This window comes from Pezoporus flaviventris, unplaced genomic scaffold (assembly GCF_033815535.1).
Source record: "Pezoporus flaviventris isolate CSIRO_AGI_PZ_B2104156 unplaced genomic scaffold, CSIRO_AGI_Pfla_v1 ptg000036l, whole genome shotgun sequence".
Taxonomy (NCBI): domain Eukaryota; kingdom Metazoa; phylum Chordata; class Aves; order Psittaciformes; family Psittacidae; genus Pezoporus; species Pezoporus flaviventris.
In genome coordinates, this window is record NW_026892584.1 from 41,103,037 (window position 1) to 41,124,965 (window position 21,929).

A 21,929-nucleotide genomic window follows, 5' to 3' on the forward strand; every position below is an offset into this window, starting at 1 on the left:
TTCACCCAAATGAATTTCACCGTGATAAGGACACCAGTTAGGCCACTTCAGCCAAGTTCTCCTATGGTTCTGGGATATAGCAGTGGGGTGCTGGAGGAATCGTGCATGGAATTGTCACTGAGGGAAGGATGCCCACGGGCCTTCTGTCCGTGTGGTGGTGTGCAGGTCTCTAGGAATTCTGACAGTATTTGGTCTTGAGTTCAGATCTTACTAAATACTATTGTAAAATGTAACTTTCATGATTTGCTCCTCTTCAGAAGGAATGACTGGACTATTGCTGTGATGTTTGTGCTTGCAGTACTGTGGTGACAGAACATAGCACTGAAACAACAGAAAAACTATTTAATGCATTCTCTAAGAGTTTGAACCTTTTCTTAAATGGCATCCCCTTTTCTCCCAAGCCTTCCTGAATGGTAGTAAAATAAAATGGGTTTAAGTTTGAGGAGTATTTGTGCTTAAATTGTACCATTGAGTCTAGTAATTTTGAAAATGGTGTGATTCTGTTGTACATAAACAGTAAAAGGGGCATGCAGTACTGTGATGAAAGTGTGTTTACAAAACCTGATGAGTTCAAGTTACTTCACTTTTTGTTCTGCATGTCATGTATTTTGTCTGAAAGCTGCTAAGAGAATTGCATTGTTGGTCATGTTGGCCTGTACTGGGAGAATAAATGTTAAAGAGATGTGATGCTGTGGAGTTTACAGTTTCCTTGTAGTCTCTTTACATTGTCACAAACTTACAGAAGTATCAGTATAAACACTGGAACTGTAAATAGTTTAGAATTGAGGGAAATTTGAACATCTGCATTTGATTATTGCCTCACTCCGATGCACTTGCACTAGTCTCAGTGCACTCAGTAGCCAAGGTCAGTAGCTTGTTTAAAAAAAAAAAAGCCAAAAACAACAAAGCAAGAGCAAAGTATGGTGCCACTATTGGATAGAAGGCAGAAGCCAGGAGCTGTTGAGAAAGATGCTCAGCATCTTTGATCTTATCTCATAGTGAGGCTGCAAAACTGTTCTTTAGTTGTAAGAAATCTTATCTTTTAAATAAGAAATACTGAGAGAGCCATAGTTAGAAGCTTCATTTAACATTCAAAGCTGCTCTAACAGTTGTGCTGACACACAGTTGAGAGAGACTAAACATTGTATAGAGCATAGGACAAGTATAGTGAAGTAGTTTTTAAAACCAGATCAATCCTGAGGCTCCATATCTTTATATGCGAGTCCCCACTCAAGCAGGGGAGGTTATTGTGTATTTAGTTTTAAATTATGTAGTAGAAGCACCATGGAGTAGGGGTGGTAGGTGACAGTGGAATTAGGCCAGATGAGTTCTGTGCAGTTGGGAACGGTATTTTCTGTTTTCTAGGACCTGGTTTAAGAAAAAACCCCACCACCATCAGAAAGCCATTTGTAATGTCTGTGTATCCTTCTTGGGGATACACAAACTCCTCCTTTTCCCCCCTGAGGTTGCTGAACAACTGAGGTTGTTCAGAGTGTTTTATTACATTTGTTCTGATGATAGGTCAGTTGTGTCCATTCTTTATCAAGCACAAATTAGGTTCTACTTTTCCAAAGTCATGTTTCCAGAGCTCTGAGCTTTCTGCTGAAAAAGGCCTCTTTCTATACATCACCAAGTTGTAGGTTAACTTGAAACTGCTTAAAATTTCTCAAATGTCACTTAACATTTCTTTTCAAGGTGTAGAAAAATGTTTAAATGCAGCCTTACAGGATAAAGATGACAAACTGAATACATTCTAGAATGTAATTCTTTGTAAAAAAATATTCATTTTTTCCTGTACAGTAACAACTCTCCGTTGTGCAATCCAAAGATGAATAAAGCTGTGTAAAGGGAAGGTTCTTAACTTGCATTTATTAAGACTGCAGCATGTTTCAGCACTTTTGACAGAAGGCTTCAAAGAGGGTTTGTACCCCAAATGCTATACCAGTGTCAGGTGAGCAACGGTCTGTTTTTTTGACTCTGGCTGTAACTGCAGAAAGGAGTAGGAACTGCAGGTGAACACTAAGCTGCTGCAAGCAGCTCATGACTATGAACATGGGGGTTGCTTGTATTCTAGAGGCTCAGGGTTTGTGTGTGATGATGAGCCAGGAAATGGCCTCTAACTCAGATTTAAGCCTCCAGCTGGAGAGTTAAATAAGAACCAACACAGGCGACATCAGAAGACTCGTGCAGGAAAATGCACGTGAGTACCTTCATCTGGCTTATTGTCACACAGAATTCAGCAGTGACTAGAGAAAGCAGATGTCATAGTTGTAGTTGGAAGGTAACAGAAAAAGTTGTGATAGTGCAAAAATGAAAAGAAAAACACATAAAGCTCTAAAAATGCAAATTTAGGAAAAGCAATCACTCCAGGTATGGATGGAACCTGCTACAGCAGCCCTTCAGGAGCACAGCTGAGCAAAGCCGGGGGCAGAAGCTACAGGGGCAGTGATCCAGGGGCTGATCAAGAATATTACCCTGATCCAATGAACCACAGAACAGTGTAGAGCATCTGGAGGAACATGAACAGAGCCCTTGCTCTGAAGCTGCCTGGTGCAGCTTCAGTGGTGGGCCAGCAGAGCAGAACAAGAGGATGGCGCTGTGTGGTTTGTTTTTAACTGGAAGATGCCAAAGAGGCTTTTGCCATGAGGGGAGAGAACCGGAACGCAGGAAAAGAGCTATTTCTAAAAAAACTGACAAAGTTCTGTGAAGCTAGATATGTCCATATAGTACAAAAGCAGAACAATTCTAATTCTTACAGTAAGATGTTAAAATCAACTATCTATGTTTGGTTTTTTTTTAATCCTAATATTAACAAGTTGTTTTAAAATAGGATAGCTGCTTTGTGCTATTTCTGAGGCCCTACAGATTGAAGAATGGCTGTATTTAATGGCAACATGAGGCCCAGAAACACCATCAGAAAATAGTCACTGGCTGAATTTGAGTCCTTGTGGGTCTTCACACAGAGAAGGTACACTACTGCAGCACATGCTGTCACTAGATTAGCATGCTATTAAAGCTAAATTAGAAATCGGGTCTCCCCTACCATGGGGACTGACACATCACACTTCATTCTGCAGCCTCTGTCCACCCAAAGCTCTACTCTTCAGAATACTTAGAAGAAAAATGTGAACATACATCCAGGTATAAAGAGATCTTTCACAATGTTAACAACACCTGATGTAGTCACATAACTGTTTCTGTATTTCAGCATCCATTTCTCTCATCTAGGAAGAATTTAATTTAACCAGTAATTCCTCCTGAAGCAAAGTAGTTTTGGAGCAGAGTTCTTTACAGTGCAAATAATTTATTTTATTCCTTTTACACCTTCCACTTTTACTGTGTAGCAGCAAGAGGAGGGAGGGAGATGAGGAGCAAAAACTACTCGTAAAGTCCTCACACTTCCAGTGTGGTGTGACACTACTCCAGGGGGTTGCTCAGGCTGTGGTGTTCGGCTGACCATCAGTCGCATTAGCAGTTGATTTGCCCAGGTTATTCCAAGTGCTGGAGAGACACTGTTACCCGCTACACTAGAAAGAAAACATTAGAGATTTCTGCATGTATGAATTTAATATGAATTATTTACACTTGTAACAAAATTACACCGGAAGCAATGACCTACTGTCTCTGTATTTACTGTCATTTGCTGTATTTAAACTTACAGGTCTTAAAACATGGAGATTAATGGGCTATCCCCACAAATCTACATGCTGGGTTCTCTTTATATCAGGGTAATAATGGGAAGAGAAGTGATTCCATACAGAATAATTCAGTCATTCTTCCAGCTGCAGCCATTGTGAACACCTGCCTCTGTCCTGGTGTGTCCCCTCTTGTGATAGGACAACAGTGATACAAAAATGGTTGAACTGTAAGTATCTGAACCATGTAACTGTTGGCCTTGGATTCCATTTGCAGGTATATTTAACTATTCATTTCAACCTGAAGTTTAAAACAACTTTTTTTTTTTTTTTCCTTGCAAAGAATGCAATCCTTCCAGTAAAGGAATTACAACATAACCAGGGGTGGGAGGAGGAAACTGAACCTTATTCTTGTTCTGTGTCACTTTCTGAATCTGGAGGACATTAAGTTCTCGCAGAAACGCATTTATTTAGCACCTACCTATCTAGTAACTCTAGATTACAGTTAGGCTTCAAACAAGAAATATGTATGTTTGAATCCTGTTAATACCTTTGTGTCAAAGAGGCTTTTTATCTTAAGCAACAAAATCAACCAGTAAGGTTTAGTTGCTGTATTTTTTTAAGTTATAGTCACAGAATCACAGAATGGTTTGGGTTGGAAGGGACCTTCAAGGTTATCTAGTTCCATTCCCCTGCCATGGGGGGACACCTTCCACTAGACCAGGTTGCTCAAAGCCCCATCCAGCCTGGCCTTGAACACTCCCAGGGATGGGGCATTCGCAGCTTCTCTGGGCAACCTGTTTCAGTTACTCACCACCCTCACAGTAAACAAGTTCTTCCTAATACCTAATCTGAATCTACTCCCTTCTAGGTTAAAAGCCATTCCCCCTATCACTACATGCCCTTGTAAAAAGTCCATCCCCAGCTTTCAAAGACAAGCTATCAGAGATGAGAAGCAAAAATATTCTTGCGTAAAAAAGTACAATGCCCATTAACTTCTTCCCTCTAGCTGCTGATTCGGGATTACCACATAAACATATATGACAGTTTCTTCCACTTTACAGCACATTAGTTATTGCTAATCTCCAGCAAATGCAGCAATGCTGGGTAAATGAATACCACTCTTAACACACTCTGGTAGATTATATTGGAGTTATAAAAAATACAGTGGTTAAATGCTGCTGTGGATGACACTGTTGCATTTCTGTTGCAGATGACTTACCTACAACTGCACTGAGCAGCTTCTGACTCACTCACTGCATCAGTCACCTAAAACAGAAAAACGATGGTTGAAGTTGACCTGCAGTTCTGCATTGGTTTTTAGCAAGCAGAAGGACAGGGAAGGCAATGAAGCTACGAAAACCCGTTACTGGATCACATGTTAAGCCAAGTTAGAAAACCCTTATTCTTTCCAGGCAAACTAAAAGGAAGTTGTGAGGTATAATCTTAGTTTACAGTACTACAACTATTTAGCTAGCTACAGGTTATATGAATTTAACTAATACTAGATATTAATATTGTTAAAAAAATCGGTTAAAACATTACTCCTAACTTGAGGCTGAAATTTAATCCTTACTGAATCTTAACGGGATTCTTACTGAAAAGAAAAACACTATACATGCCTGAAAGCTGTTCTGATTACTGCTAGGTATGAATTCCAATACACTCCCCTCCAGTTATGGTAGTAAATACAAGGTTTTACACCTTGCATGTTCCGTAATTCCAGAACTACTCCTAGAAACAAATCAAACGAGTAACAGTTGACTTGATGTTTCTAGAACATCCTTCTTCCTGATATAAAATTCTTCTTGTTTGTAACTTCTTTAGTTCAACTTTTGTTCCTACCCCATTCTCCTCTGCTGTGAGGAAGAAACTTCAGGACTGAGTACTTACTCACTGAATGGAGGGGCCCACTGGAAAGGGAGTGTCCTAGCAGTGGATTGCCTGCACATCTACTTATCCCTTTCTGAGGCCACATTCCAAGTGTCAATGCTTTATCTCCAGCATGCGCATGCTCCTTCGATTTGTGATTAGGCTAAGAGCAGTGGCATGTGACTTCTACAGGACAGATGTAGCATCTTGTCTAGTATTCTCAAAAGACTATTACTCTTGACTAGTACTATTGTGGGGTTTTTGATTGAATGCATTCTAATGTTTTACTAGTCTCAGCAGTTACACAGAAGTGCTGAGCTTCACAAAAATGCAGCACGGTCCTTGGTGTTTCACTGCCTCCCGTGTATGTGAAATAATAACTGTTCCCAAAGCAATCCTGCTGGCAATGGCATTTGAAGTTAGTGTTAAGAACTCCTCTTATTTTAGTTAGATTCTTGGCGCAGTTGCTATACGTATCTATTTTCATTAGCTTTAATGGTCAGCCTTTGAAGTCATTAACAGTCTAAAAAACCTTAAATTATACTCTTTGAGAAGTTAACAGTTACTAGTTTAATCAGTAAACAGTACACCAGTTTAATCAAGCTTTAGTTTCCATCAGTCAATAATACTCAGTTGGCAATGTTAAATATAACACCAAGAAATCTGCATACACAGATTTCTTCCTTCTCAACCATTTATTAAATGATCCCTCTAAACTAAGCAGCAGTTTTCATGTCGTACCTGATTAATACACATTATTGGAGTCCTGAATCTAGTGCTTAAACTGTGAAGCTGTGCTCCAAATGTCTGCAAATACCGAGCCTTCGTAACAGAATCTGAAGCTCCAAATTCGCACCGAAATAAGGCAGCTATAGAATCGATGACCACCAACCGCACCATGCCTCTTGTAAGCAGCAGGGAAATCCTTTTAGTAATGCAGTTGTGAAAGGCATTCTACCACAAAATACAGTCAGTATTAGAACAGTTCAAATACCTCTGTTTGTAAAATTGAGGTAGTAACTACAGATAGCATTGCTGAAGCAGAAGCTGATGGAGTTTCTATCATAAAGTGAGTTTGTGGAGCTTTAAGCCTCACCAGTAACCATTTTTCACAAACATCTTCTGCTTTTACCTTAAGAATAAAGAGATCTGGTCATTTAGAATCATAGAACAGTTAGGGTTGGAAAGGACCTTAAGATCATCTAGTTCCAACCCCCCTGCCATGAAATTAACTGCGTGTACAGTTATCTGCAGCTCTGACTTGAGGCAGCTGTTTACTAACATTTCAAATCTCAAGAATGCAATACTACCGTCCTAAGCCATTCTATTTTGCAAGAGTGGTTCTCACTGAAACACTGAGGACTCAAGACTAATATTAAATATTTAAAACCAAAGTTATAGACTACATTACTGTTCCATTAAAAATACATTAACAGTAAAATACACAGTTACTACATCAAATCCATATTGATCAAGAGGCTTGATCAATGAACACTGCAACTTACATCCTCCCTCCCTATTATGAGTTTTACTAATTTAATATTTTGAAGCCACCAAACATTTCAGTTGCGGGACCCTTAACTAACAAATATTTTGTAGAGCTCAGCATCTATTATATAATAAGGTCATTGTAGCCTGGTGCTTGTCTTTAACAATGTGGCCTACAGCAGCTGAGTGGAAAGAATAACAACCTCACGGTGATAATCTCTGCCTCTAGCCATCAGGAATTTCAGCATTGGCAAGAAAAAAAATAATGTGAGGGTCACACTTCTGACTGGTGCCACTCTTTACATCAAAGAGAGGTTCACAGCTAAGAACTTACATTCAGCCAAAATCACGTAAAATATCCTCCAGCATTCCACAGCTTTTAGAGTTGAATTGGAATTTTCCAGTCTGAGTTACAGTAAGTTCTATTCTACTGAATGAGCAGCTTTCTACAAAATAATATTATAATATCAAAGGCTTTTCTTTTTTTTTAACTGATGGGAAAGAGTTGCTCTGAAGAATACACAGCTACTTCCCATTCTGGAAAAGGGATTTTTTTGTTGTTGTTTCTTTTGTTTCACTTACTGATATATCTACAGGAAACTATGCAGCACTTCAAACACTTCTGTGTTGTAAGTGGTCCTTCTGTTTGTACAAGACTCATTCTTTTCAAGTGAATACACAAACAACTGGATTCTTAGCATGAAGCAAGTAAAAACAACTTTGGCATGAAAGAAAATGCAGACTGTAATTGTGACTTGGGTTTCTACTTCAGCTGCTGTCATCTGCCTATGTATATGGATACACACACAAAACCTGAATCTATATATAACAATATATGAATTGTAACCATCTACTGTGCAGTTACTGGACTTACCAGTGAGTGTAATGGTTTACTTTTAAAGGTATCTTAGAGAGATGTACATACTAGTATAGGGCAGTTCTCTCATTTATACAATAACATACTCTGTAGCTTCCAGATACTACAATTAGAAGTTTAAGACTTCCAGTGAAAGGGACACGGAGAAGGTAGCTTAGCTGCTGAATGGACTAAGCTTACTGATGTACAGGATCTTCTTACACTTGCAAACTACAATTCAAAAAAACCAACAATTGGAATGATTTCAGAAATGCTACTTGCAAGCCTTAGAGAAAACAGAACTTCAGGAGCTCTATCAATAAAGAGCATTATTAACAGCTGCCTAAGAAAAGCACAACAAAGGGCTTTTACAAGGCAAAAATACAGTACTCAGGTTGTATATTTTCCCCTCCAGTTCTACTATGGCATCTTACAGGTAAATGGGCAAGAGGTTTTAATAAACATAATGACTTATAAAAATTCACTATATTATTTATTCTTTTAAAATATTTGCATTTTAATATACTTCATAAAAAATACTGTAATAGTTCTTTAACAACAAATGGGAGAGATTAAATAGTATTCACTACACATCTTAGATCACTCAACCTTTTGTAAGGTCTCCTACTTGAAGAAAATCACCCTGAGGTTACTGGATTATAGTGTAATAATTGTACATTCTTAATTTGTGTTACTACTTACTAGGTCTGCTGCATGTTCAACAAAAATACTGTTTCCAAATTTGATCTTCTGTATGACTTCAGCTGGAACATCTGCTCGCAGCTTATGTTGTTGATCTATGAGTTGTTGCAAACGTTTACTTGGGAATACATCTTCTGTACAAATGTAGACAGCTCCTATAGTCAAGGAAAGCACCTCTGTTATTACAACAGGGCTCTTACACGCCCTTTGCTTAACAGCACAAAAATAATACATTCTGCACCCAATGATGTGTACCTGGAAATTCATGTTACTGTTTTTTGTAGCCATATTGAATCAATTATGAACAACAAAAAACCCACTGCTATGACTTTCCCATAGTTGCCAGTTCCTTTTTTTGGTGCCTGCTGATACAATTGGGTTTTTTGTACTCTCCACTAGGTGACACTCATCTTGCACATCGGTGGAACACCTCAACCATCTCTATCGGGTTATTACAGGTATCATAATTTATCCAATCCACAAACGAGCAACACCTCAGAGTTTGTCTGTTCTGGTCAGAAATATAAAGCACAGCACTATACTGTGCAGAAAATGCCAACACAGCGCAAACAGTATTTTGATCACTTTCACTCACTGTTTTTAAGATTCTTGTTTTAAATTTACAAGTGGAGGGGTACTTATTGCTACAATGGGTCTGTTTAAAGAGGATCACTCATCCAATCTCAGTCCAATTAACTCTTCCTGAAAATGGTAGATTAGACAAGAAGTATTATACTTCAATCCCATTACTGTGACTGATAGCTGTGTATTTCTACTGTGGTTTCTGGTTAACAAGTATGTGTTATTGCAGAGAAAATTAACCACATGCATCAAAGACGCTGGGGAAATCAAACACATGCAATATTTATTAAAAAAAAAAATTGTTACTGTTATTGCAGAACTACCTGGAATTATCAGCTAATACTTGAAGGGTTACATTTAAGGATTAAGTCCACTCACTGAAGTGACTGACGCTGCTAACACAGTTTAGCAGCTGATGTGCTTGGCAACCTGTGATATCCTGAACATTTCCACCCCAATGGTGGAAAGTCCCATTTCCAGAAGCAACTTCCAAATCCTCTATATGTTCCACTGAAAAAATTACGAAAACTGTATCCAACAGCAGGAACTGAGAGATCTCAGGATGGGATCAAGTGAAAATCAAAAGTTACTTTATCTATAAAAATATTTTTTGCTGATGGACACCTGTATAACACAGGGTATTGAATTCTGAGAATATAAGACAAAGATGAGGCTAATAATTTTGACAGCTGAGATTTAAATAACTTCCTAAATTATTGTCACATGGAAAAATGCTTCATCATCATCCATGCCTTCCATAGGAGGTCCTGAAATATTTCCACAATTTCTGTTTTCATTCTACCTAATAACAGTTTCAAGTTATACTTCAGCTCGTTTTTACTTTCTTTGGCCCTGGCAGCTAATAGCACTTATCACTCAAATTCAGCCCCCATTCTTAACTGCCCAGTTTCATTGTGTATATACTCATGTCCATGAGGGGTGTTAGCAGTTTGTAACATTTGACAGTGAATAAGGACTACAATAAAGCATTAGCAGTCAGAGCCATCATGATCTCATCATGATTCCTAAACTACAACATACAAAAAACTTAAGAAGTTGAACCACGAATACATTCTGTATTTTGCCCACTTTTTTTCCTAGCACTTGAGTGGACGGAATAAATGCTGTCTTCAGTAATTACAACTGAAGTAATTCGCAATACCTGTAGACACAAATGAGTGCAGGTACAAGGTTCTATCACTAAAGGAAAATTTTAAATAAATAAATGAATAAATGAGCCCACAGTTACTTGACTCCATTAAGTTTACAGTGACAATCAGCAGCTTCTTAAATAGTGCCTGAACTTGGATGAAGCTCAGGCAAGGAGAACACAGTAACCTATTAATTATATCACTTAACTGCTAAAGGCTTTTTAAGTATCTAATTAGTAAACAATTAATTATGTGAACCTTAATTTTCTTCACTATTTCCCTAGGTTAATTGCTCCTAATTGGAACTAATTTTCCTATTCCTTTCCAACTTGACAGTGACAGCTGATGGCAGATGAGGCAAATAGGCAGATGAGCATCTTTACTAAGGACTTTACTACTGCTTCCCAATCAGGTTTCAGTTTCACAATTTCTAAAAAGCTACTAAGTCAAGAAAAATGTCTAATCACAAGGTATATCCCATACCAACCTCACTCAGAGCAGCAATTATGTCTTGAAACACACCACAAAGCTGAAAATCACAACGGTGCAAATTAAAAACCAAGTAAACAAAGAAACAAAGAAAACCCACCAAGATATGCAGCTTCCTTAAGGCCACGTTGCTTCTGAATTTCATACTAACAAAAGCTGTGCTAACTTGTGTTGAGATAATTCCTAAGTAAATGGATTTCTCAACCACCATTCTTACTCACAGCTGACTGCCTTTTGCACAGTATTGCCTATTTCTGAAAGACAGGGACTTCTTTACCGTGAATAGTGGCTTACAGAGAAATCATCTGCTTTTTAAAAATCAGACCTGCTTCTAAGTGGTATGTCCCTTGTCCTCTCCTCGGTTTACCTAGAAAGCACAGAATGTCTACTACTTGAGACTTCATGGTGTTTTTTTAAACCAGATTTGTGTTTCTACATAGATAGGTACTTCACTGATTGAGTAACTGTATTTCAATCCAGAGTTATTGCAACATTCAAGCATTTCAAAACAGAGAATTTTTCCCAAAATTAATTTATCTAGTCAAAAAGAAACATAAAATTCTCCTTAAGATCTTTGTTGCAGATAATTTCAGTACAGTAATAAGAACAGTGGTAAGAACAAACATTAAGGCAAAAAGCAGAAGAGTACAAAACAATCAAGCAATCTTACTGTGTTACAAACGTATATGCAGCTGTGGCCAGGTTTCATGTTTATATCTGATGAACAAGAAATTCGAGGCTAACAAGATAACCCTAAAGCGGTAATACCTATAAGGAAAAAAAGAACTGCTGGAGAAGCAAAAAACTGGTCCTCTCTGCTCCACTGGTCCAGCAGCCTATATTTAAAAATCCTGATCAATAGATACACACTGACCTCTTTGTAAAACCATGACAGCAATTCTGAAGTTCAAGTGAGCTCATTTAGTCAGGTTAACTGTTTTTAGTGAAATACTTGTTAATAATAAAGAAAAATAATCAAGAATACCTTCTTAAGAACAGTTCTACTTCACAGAGTATTCTCTGCCTCGGTTTAGTTTTGTAAATACCAGCATTCACACCTGCCAACCTTGCATTCTTCTGTAGCGTTTCTTTGACATCAGGTAAATCCACTACAGCAGATATTGTACTCTGAATACATAACTGTTCAATTTGTGATGGACACAAGGACAACCTGTTTTTTCTTGAAGTGCTGCCCATTCCACGAAACGAGTATGTCATCTGCATCTTGAACTTTTAAAAGTTAAACGACATAAAATATATCAGGTGAGCTTTGCCTCAGCTGAAAATTTGAGTTGCACAGTACAATAAGAATAGCGCTCTCTCCTACTGAACCTTCATCAAGCCTTCTCAGTTTTTATTTGAAGCACAAACTTCAGCTTGATCCACAATTTAATGTTTGATTAACACACCTATGCATTAAAAATGTAGGTACTTCATAGCAAAGTTACAATGGCTAGAAAAGATTGACAAATACCAAAACTCAGTATTAAAGGCTGATGCCTAATTATGAGGCAAAAGCACTGAATATTCATGTATCTTTAAAGATGAATGAATTGCCATAACCTTAATACCAAGAGGACAGTAGTACAAGGCAAACAGAAAAGCCTATGACATTGTGCTATTTACAGTTTATTAAGAAGTTGTCAACACTAATGAGTCAAGAGTCAGGGTTGTTACAACTTTTGAGAAAGAAGCTGAGAGAAGCTCTTAATAAGCCAGTTGTCCTCAGTAATTCTATAAACATTATTCCTCACAAAAACTTGTTTTGAAGCAATTGCATCAAATCCCAGGGCTCTACTTTCAGTTACAGTGATGGAAGTGCTACCCTGGTTGTTGACCAAAAACCACCCTAAAGCAAAACAAAAAAAACACACCAAAAAAAACCCTCCCTCAAGGGACAAATTTTGAGTCCTGTGAACCTGATTTGTCATGCACCAAACCAGCCTGTTACAAAAAATCAGTAGCAGACTTTTTCTAATTCAGAACTCTAATATTGATCTGAATTTGTCATGTTATATTCATACATTACTTATGAATATAAAATAAATTCAGCCAGCATGCAATTGACCATAACTGACATTCTTAGAATGGCAGAAAGAGAACCTGGAGGCAAAGCATGTCCTAATTTCTGTTTGCTGCCAGCATCGTAGCACTTCAGAATTGTAAGCAAGATTAGCACTAAATCAAATGAAGGAAATACACAATAAATCTATACTGTCTAAAGAAATGTATTTCAACATCACCACCTAAGAGAAGGGAAGTTTCTAGCACTAAAACAACCCCAAACACAATGAAAACCAACAGCAAAAGAACACAAACAGCCCCCTCCAAAAAAAACCCAGCATAATTTTATATCTGTAGCAAAGTTGTAGCACCAAGATTAATCTCTTATTGGTAGTGTCAGACTTCTGTGATAGTGACTAAGCATTGTTGTTGTTCTCAAGCTTTCTAAAGAATAAAACTTCTCATACTTAATGTTTTTAGTTCCTGTGTTTCTCATGAGAGACTCAACACAAACCCTTATTTACAGACTGAAGCAAAACCAAGTTTCATTTTCTGTGTGCTATGTAAACAGTATCTGCTGATATGACTGTATGTCTTATAACATATGGGAAGCTGAGAGAAAGCAGCACTCCTTGCTCCAGGCCCAAAATGTGAAGGGGCCTCAAGCGTCCATTGTAGCTCACAGAGGAAAGGAGGCCGCTAACTCAGGAAGCTGGGAAACAGTAACAAAAAAAAAACAAAAACAAAAAAAAGGAGGAAGAGGACAATTAAAAGCCAGGGGCTTCCTCCTAAATCTGTTGTCCCCACCCAGAACCGCTTTGCTGTCCTGCAGGGGGCTGATGAGGAAACATGAACAACCGGCTGATGCACTGCTAAAGAAGATCTCTACTGGTGCTGCCAGGAAAACAGCTGCGGATCATAGTGGCAGGGGACTCTACTTTGAAAGGGACAGAGGCACTCATCTGTTGGCCTGACCCAGTCTCAAGGGAGACGTGTTGCCTGCCAGGGGCTTGGATCAGGGATGTTGCAGAGAGGCTGCCTGGTCTAGTGAGTCCCACTGTCTTACCCACTTCCAGTGGTCCATGTGGGTGCTACGGATATAGACAGCAATAGCCTGGGAACATGAAGAAGGACTATAGAGCCCTGGGGGAGGTGGTTAGGGGCTCTGGAGCTCAGATTGTCTTTTCGTCAATTCTCCAGGATACAGGGAAGGACCTTAAAAAGGCTGGGAGGATTGGCCAGGTTAAGAAATGGTTAAAGGGGTGGTGCCATAGTCAGGGGTTTGGGTGTCTTGAACATGGGACCCAAGTTTGTAGGCCAGGTCTACTGGAGGCTGGTGGAGCTGCAGGGCACAGAGTTTTGGTAGGAGGCTTGCCAGACTGGTCAAGAAAGCTTTAACTGGATGTGCTGGGGGAGGGGGGCATCATTCCATCCCAACACACCCAGTCAGTTGCCAGTACCTATAATAAATGCTCAGAGCAATGTAGAGATATTCCAGCCACTCCAGCCAATGAGCCAGCTTCATTTGGAGCTCAGCTCAGATGCCTCTATACAAACGCCCATAGCATGGGAAACAAACAAGAGGAATTAGAGATGTGTGCACGTCTACGGGGGTATGATATAATAGTCATCACAGAAACATGGTGGGATGGCTCCTATAGCTGGAGTGTTGAAATGGAAGGTTACAGGCTCTTTAGAAAAGACAGGCCTGGCAGGCGGGGAGGGGGAGTTGCCCTTTATGTTAGGGATAGGCTGGAGAGTATGGAACTCTGTCTGGGGACAGGTGAGCAGTTAACAGAGAGTTTGTGGGTCAGGGTTAAAGGGAATACAGCTATGGGAGACATTACTGTGGGGATCTGTTACAGACAGGGATCTGGTCAAGAGGACTCTGGATGAAGCACTCTACAGACAGATAGGAAAAGCCTCACGCTCACAGGCCCTTGTTCTGATGGGGGACTTCAACCACCCTGGCATCTGTTGGAGGGATGATACATCCCAGCACAAGCAATCCAGGAGGTTCCTTGATTGTGTGGAAGACAACTTCCTTCTGCAAGTAATAGAGGAGCTGACAAGGAGAGGTGCCATGCTTGACCTCATGCTCACCAACAGGGAAGGGCTCGTTGGAAATGTGACGCTCCAGGGCAGCCTTGGATGCAGAGATCATGAGATGGTCAAGTTAAAGATCCTCAAGACAGTGAGAAGAGCGTGCAGCAAGCTCACTGCCCTGGACTTCAAGAGAGCAGATATTGGCCTCTTCAGGAACCTGCTTGGTAAGGTTCCATGGGATACAGCCCTAGAGGGCAGGGGGTCCCAAAACTGTTGGTTGAAGGATCACCTGCTCCAAGCTCAGGAGTGTTGCATCCCAGCTAGAAGGAAGTGCAGCAGGAGGGCCAGGAGACCTCCTTGGATGGATAAGGAGATGCTGAGGAGAATTCTAAGGGAAAAAGAGGCTTATAAAAGGTGGAAGCAAGGACAGGCAGCCTGGGAAGAATACAGGGATGTTGTCTGGGAAGCTAGGGACCAAGTTAGGAAAGCTAAGGCCCAGTTAGAATTAAACTTGGCTAGGGACGTGAAAGATAACAGGAAGGGATTCTACAGGTACATTGCAAATAAAAGACAAACTAGAGACAACGTAGGCCCCCTCTGGAAGCTTTCAGGAGAACTGGCTACCCTGGATTTGGAGAAGGCTGAGGTTCTGAATGACTTCTTTGCCTCGGTCTTCACTGGCAAAGGCTCTGACCACACAACACAAGTCTTGGAAGGCAGACGCAGGGACTGTGAGAATGAAGACCTTGGGACCACTGTAGGAGAGGATCTGGTTTGAGACCATCTTAAAAATACGAACATGCACAAGTCCATGGGTCCTGATGAAATCCATCCATGGGTCCTGAAGGAGCTGGTGAATGAAGTTGCTAACCCATTGGCCATCATATTTGAAAAATCATGGCAGTCAGGTGAAGTTCCTGATGACTGGAAAAAGGGAAATATAAACCCAGTTTTCAAGAAGGGGAAAATGGATGACCCAGGGAATTACAGAGCAGTCAGTCTCACCTCTGTGCCTGGCAAAATCTTGAAGCAGATTCTCCTGGAAGGCATGCTAAAGCACATGAAAAACAACAAGGTGCTTGGTGACAGCCAGCATGGCTTCAGTAAAGGGAAATCCTGCCTGACCAATTTGGTGGCCTTCTATGATGGGACTACAGAACTGATGGACAGGGGTAGAGCAGTTGATGTCATCTACCTGGACTTGTGCAAAGCATTTGACACTGTCCCACATGACATCCTTGTCTCTAAACTGGAGCGACATCAATTTGATGGATGGACCACTCGGTGGATAAAGAACTGGCTGGATGGCTGCACACAAAGAGTTGTGGTCAATGGCTCAGTGCCCGGCTGGAGACCAGTAACAAGTGGTGTCCCTCAGGGATCGGTATTGGGACCAGTCTTGTTCAACATCTTTGTCACTGACATGGACAGTGGGATTGGTTGCGCCCTCAGCAAGTTTGCCGATGACACCAAGCTGTGTGGCTGGGCTGATACCCTGGAGGGAAGGAATGCCATCCAGAGGGACCTTGACACGCTTGTGAGGTGGGCTGATGCCAACCTCATGAAGTTTAACCATGCCAAGTGCAAGGTCCTACACCTGGGTGGGAGCAATCCCAGGCACAGCTACAGGTTGGGCAGAGAAGAGATTCAGAGCAGCCCTGCGGAGAAGGACTTGGGGGTGTTGGTCGATGAAAAAATGAACATGAGCCAGCAGTGTGCACTCACAGCCCAGAAAGCCAACTGCATCCTGGGTTGCATCAAAAGGAAAGTGACCAGCAGGTTGAAGGAGGTGATCCTGCCCCTTTACTCTGCTCTCGTGAGACCTCACCTGGAGTATTGTGTGCAGTTCTGGTGTCCTCAACATAAAAAGGACATGGAACTGTTGGAACAAGTCCAGAGAAGGGCCACGAGGATGATCAGGGAACTGGAGCACCTCCAATATGAAGACAGGCTGAGAAAGTTGGGGCTGTTCAGCCTGGAGAAGAGAAGGCTGCGTGGAGACCTCATAGCAGCCTTCCAGTATCTGAAGGGGGGTGCTACAGGGATGCTGCGGATGGACTATTCATTAGGGAGTGTAGTGATAGGAGAAGGAGTAATGGGTTAAAACTTTAACAGGGGAAGTTTAGATTGGATATAAGGAAGAAATTCTTTACTGTAAGGGTGATGAGGCACTGGAATGGGTTGCCCAGGGAGGTTGTGAATGCTCCATCCTTGGTGGTGTTCAAGGCCAGGCTGGACGGAGCCTTGGGTGAGATGGTTTAGTGTGATATGGTTTAGTGTGAGGTGACCCTACCCATGGTAGGGGGTTTGGAACTAGATGATCTTAAGGTCCTTTCCGACCCTAACTGTTCTATGATTCTAAGATATCAGTCTGAGAGTAAAGAATTGTAAGAATTAGGATTCTACCACTCCCTTAGCTGTCCAACTCCAGCAGCAGGGTATTTCCATCTTCTACACCTTCATGATCCTCAAACATTCTGTCCTCTCAGCCCTTCCAAAACACTCTGGTTCTCTCACAGAAGCACTGATATGATGGCCAGGCCTATTTTCCATGAGACACTTAGGATTGGGTAGATGTGGGACACACACAGAACAAAGCCATCCTATTAGCACCAAGTACAAGATGCGTAAGAAAGAAAAACCATCTTCAAACACAGTTAATGAAAAGACTTGCCATTTTGTAGCCCTACAAGGTCTGGCACAAGAGACAAGAGTGTCATAAGGTTGTTGGGCATCGTCTGTGCTCTGTTCTGGTTTGTTTCAACATAAATCAGTACCAGTGTTGAGGCACAAATCAAATGTATATACATTCAAACTATTTGCAGCAGTTACCAGCAACACGCCAAGGAATCAAACCAAAGATATGCTTCTGCTCTGACTAATGACGTAAATTGAAACAAAGTAACGTAAGCCACAGGCTAATTACAGCCCTTTAAGCAAGATTTTCATTTGGACATTCCATGACTTTTCCATATGGGTGGATATAGTACTAGAAATAATTAAGTATCCCCACAACAAACAACTGAGCTGCCAAAATAAAGCCAGTGCTGCATAGAAGGAAGAACAAGATCACAGCCAAAACGCACCTAAGGCAAATTACCAGGACACCAAATTCTTAGAAGTGACAGAAGTTTCCTTCCTTTCTAACACAGCACAGAACACTAGAAAACACCCAGTAAATACTAGGAGTTAGATTAATGTGACAGACAGTCAAAAACTGATACTCAAAGAACAAACCTGTATACTTTGGCAAAGCCACACAAAACAACATTAACTGTCCTCAATTATATTTCCATCAGTTTTACTCTGTAAATCCCTGTAATTATAGTTATCAAACTAAATACTCTTTGAAATTCAAAATCCCCAACTTGGGTATAACACATACCAGAGGCGTCTGTGGAAAATCATCAGACAAGCTGTTTTGCTGTGGTTGATACCTGAGGAGTCAGTAACTACTTACAACAGCAATGCTTTTCATATATTCTAGTTTAACCACAGCAGCAGGCAGGCAAATAACAGCCAATAGTAATTTTGTATTAAGTTATGCTGTGATGCTGGGAATGTACAGAGCATACTTTTCTTTCTATGACAATTAATAACTAACTAGCTTACTACTAAAGCTGTAAGGGTAAGACATCACTGAATTATATGCATCTACTTCAGTGCACTGATGGCTTTAAGCTGACAGGGGAGATTAGACATTAAATAAAAATTCTTCCTTGTGAGGGTGGTGAGACCCTGGCACAGGTTGCCCAGAGAAGCTGTGGATGCCTCATCCCTGGCAGTGTTCAAGGCCAGGGTGGATGGGGCTTTGAGTAACCTGGTGTACTGGAAGGTGTCCCTGCCTATGGCAGGGGGTTGGAACTAGGTGATCTTAAGTTCCTTTTCAACCCAAACCATTCTACGATTCTATGATGTTCTTAAAGACAGTATTTCCTCAAAACGCCAAATTAATCAGTACTTACATTTCGGTACTTACCAGACTCTAATCCACCATACTTGTAAGGATACTGCACACAAAGGCACAGCTGTAAGCTAATCTGAGTCTTCCCAGCAGAACTTTCCCCGGCAACTTCTGTGATTCCCACTAAGGGAATGCCACCTTTTAACAAGTTATCTAGTACTGAACATCCAAGGCTCAGCTTCTGGTGCTGAGAGGTGTGATGATCTTTATCTTGGTAGAGCTGAAGTGCTGCAGGGTTTGAGGTTTTGTTGGTTTTTTTTTAATATTAAAAAGGGACAAAAAAAAAAAAAAAGAGGAGTTTCATTCGGTACCTTTCCAACATGCAATGATACAAAATAGAAGCTGTATACCAGATGTATGCCTGTAAGAGATGCTTGCTTTGTTGATGAGAATTTTTCTGAGTCAGCCTCTTCTTTCCACCTCCCTTTCCGCATAGGCCCTACTAACCAAATGCCTGCTCAAAAACTGAGAGTTTACACTGAGCCCTTTCCGCCTCTCAAAGCTTTTTTCCTTTCTCTGCCTCCAAAGAGGCTCTGTGGGAAGCTATAGCCTCAGAAAATACTGCCAGCAAGGTTCAAGCACAATTACGCTAAATGGAAAGCTATAGCAGACTATGAAACAGTGTAGCAGCAGGCACCTGGCCAAAGCCTGAAGACATATGCACATCAAAAAATACATTTTAATACAGAGCTGCTATGACGCATTTGTACAGGAGGAGCTACTAGGTCCTGCTTATTTTAGAATGAGATGTTTATATCAAATCAGTTTATGTAGTTTTTTAAAATGTAAGTTTTTCAACAAGTCTTAGTCCAAAAGAAAAATTGCAAGAGGGGGAGAGAGAGTGAGAAAGAAAAATTAAATGTTTTGTTCCTTTAATCAAGTTTTTCAGACTGGAGAATTATTTTGTCCTGTTTCAAGCAGGCTTGATCTTGAAGAATGACACCCACCCACTTCTATGTACCTTTAAGGTCTCTAAGAGGAGCTGTCCTTTGCATAGTTAAGTAATTCACCACAGCATTTTCATTTTCAGACTTGCATTACTGAGTCAATGAGGAGCCAAAACCGTATTTTCTCTCAGTGAGAGGTATTTTAAGACTTAAATAGAACAGGGGGTTTTGTATTGACTGTACTACCTGTAAGCATACTGTTTCTCCTTAGCATGTGAGAGACCGTTTTCAATAAGCACTGTATATCTGCACTGGACAGTTTCATCAATCGTTGCAAGTCTGCTCCAGAAAGATTTAAAATCTCCTTTATTGATTTTATGTCAGCTGAAATCAGAAGAATTTTTATAAATACTTTGGGGTAGATTACAGTTTTATGCACAAAAGTAAGAGTCTTCCCACTTCCTACTACTCATTTACTTAAGTTTGTCTACCCTGCATTCTTGTAAGCTGGGCAGGCAACACTTACTTTGAATGCACCAACACATGCTATAAAATTGTTTGGAAAATGATTATTGGAGCACGGGCAAAAGCCATCATTTCAAGTTACTCAAAAAACTTGCTTATGAAACAATTACAGTTCTAAAATGCTAATGTACATCTATATACTTATACCCACAGAAGAAAGACACTTTGCTGACAGATCTATTAGTGAGACACTGGCAAAGTAAGTTACCTTTCTTAAGGGCAGCAATTACTTTAGGGTTCAAGTCAAACTGGTCCCAATCCATTTTCTGATATAGCACCTGGATGAACAGTGCATCAGGCAATCATCTGTAATTAAAGTGGCTTTTATCAGATATACATGCAACAAGAAAAGTAAGCATCATTCAAAAGTCTCTAGGATACATTCTTACTTTTTGATGATACATTTATCAGTTAGTTTAGAAAAATAATTATTCAGCACATTGGCAGAAGTCTTCTCAGACAGCTGTTGACATATATACCCTGTTAAAGAGTTCAACCAGTAATACTGCTGTTAAGAGCTACTAGTCACTTGTAATGGCTTACAATGGCTTGTAATTCTGCATAGTGCTTTTGCTCTGGATTGAACAAAGCTCACAAATACTTTGGACAATCATTTCTATCCAACCACTTTTTACATCAGTTTTTAATTTTCAAATAGAAAATAAATCTTATGCATGTGCAATTTACGATGATCCAGGACTATTCATACATTGGTTTGTATATCAAACATATATTTATTAATGAATAGCAAATTTAGCATTAGAACATTAAAATCAGTTTGTTTCTTGAAACAACATTAAACACTTTTTAATACTTTGATCTGAAACACAGTAGTTTAGCACTAGAGTTGCCTGGAAGAGGTTTGCTGCTATTATTCAGATCATTGCCATGAAGGCTTGCGGCAGACCCAAGGGAGTTAGGTAAGAATATACGACTTAATGAACAATCCCTTTTTTAACATGGAGGAGAGGTTGCCGTGGATCCTGACGGCAGAACAAATACAGGAAAAGAAAGAGTTCTTTTTAAGCAACACCTCTGTAAAGCAGCATTCTGACAAGAGCTAGAAGTCAAAACTTACTGATGTCAATCATGATTACGGTGACCTCTGACAGGATGGGTTCCAAACCATTTTGCACACCCTGGGCACACGAAGCCGCGCCAGGGCGGCCACCGTTTGAGGCCCTAAAAGAGAAATCAGCAGAAACAAGTCGCGGAGAAGTCAGGCGGCTCCCACGGACGAGGCGCGGAGGAGGCCGCTCGGATCTGCCACAGCCCAGACACGGGGAAAGGCGAACGGGACAGAGGGGAGTGCAGTGAGGGCCGCGGCGGGCGGGCAGGCAGCGCAGCACCAACCGCCCAGCCCTGCCCTGACAGACACCTTCTAACCCCCTTGCGAACTCACAGCCAGAGCCACTGCAACAACCCGTAGCCAATGGGCGAGCAGCGTGCCTGTGACGTCACTAGACACAGGCCAATCAAAACTCCCCAAAGCCACAGCTCCGGCAAGACAGCCAATGGTAGGGCGCTGCTCAAGGAGCGGGCGGGACGCTCTGAGCGGCTGTCGCTATCGCTGATTGGCTATCACGCTTCCCCCGACACGGAACACGAGGCGTGACTGCGGCGCGCATGCCCTTCCCTTCCGGGTTGTGGGGCTGGCGATTCCAGTTGCGCATGCGCCCCGAGCACCTAAAGGGGTGTGGAAGGAATAACACGCCTATCTTAAATCCC

General features: G+C 40.8%; 1 protein-coding gene across 3 annotated transcripts; it reads right to left on the reverse strand.

Moving 5' to 3' along the window:
* Positions 1-3,164: 3,164 nt before the first annotated feature.
* On the reverse strand, positions 3,165-21,686 carry XRCC3 (X-ray repair cross complementing 3). 3 transcript variants are annotated; one of them, XM_061464129.1, is made up of 9 exons: positions 21,600-21,686; positions 21,280-21,383; positions 20,410-20,507; positions 19,923-20,060; positions 18,805-19,017; positions 8,554-8,708; positions 6,249-6,461; positions 4,858-4,904; positions 3,165-3,527 (listed from the first exon to the last, which is right to left on the reverse strand). In XM_061464129.1, exons 3-9 carry the CDS (start codon positions 20,462-20,464, stop codon positions 3,305-3,307), a joined length of 1,044 nt encoding a protein of 347 aa, XP_061320113.1. In that variant the 5' UTR covers positions 20,465-20,507; positions 21,280-21,383; positions 21,600-21,686; the 3' UTR covers positions 3,165-3,304. The 3 variants fall into 3 exon arrangements, with proteins under 3 accessions (XP_061320113.1, XP_061320114.1, XP_061320112.1); XM_061464130.1 differs by lacking the exon at positions 21,280-21,383 and having other exon boundaries at positions 21,600-21,618; XM_061464128.1 differs by lacking the exons at positions 21,280-21,383; positions 21,600-21,686 and having other exon boundaries at positions 20,410-20,914.
* Positions 21,687-21,929: the final 243 nt, after the last annotated feature.

Coding starts and splice junctions, on each gene's coding strand:
- XRCC3 (XM_061464129.1), bottom strand. CDS start 20,464: ATGGATTGGGACCAGTTTGACTTGAACCCTAAAGTAATTGCTGCCCTT. Junction 19,018..19,922: donor GAGAAACAGTATGCTTACAG/GTAGTACAGTCA, acceptor CAAACCCTGCAG/CACTTCAGCTCTACCAAGAT. Junction 8,709..18,804: donor GTATGGTGGATTAGAGTCTG/GTAAGTACCGAA, acceptor CCTTGACTATAG/GAGCTGTCTACATTTGTACA.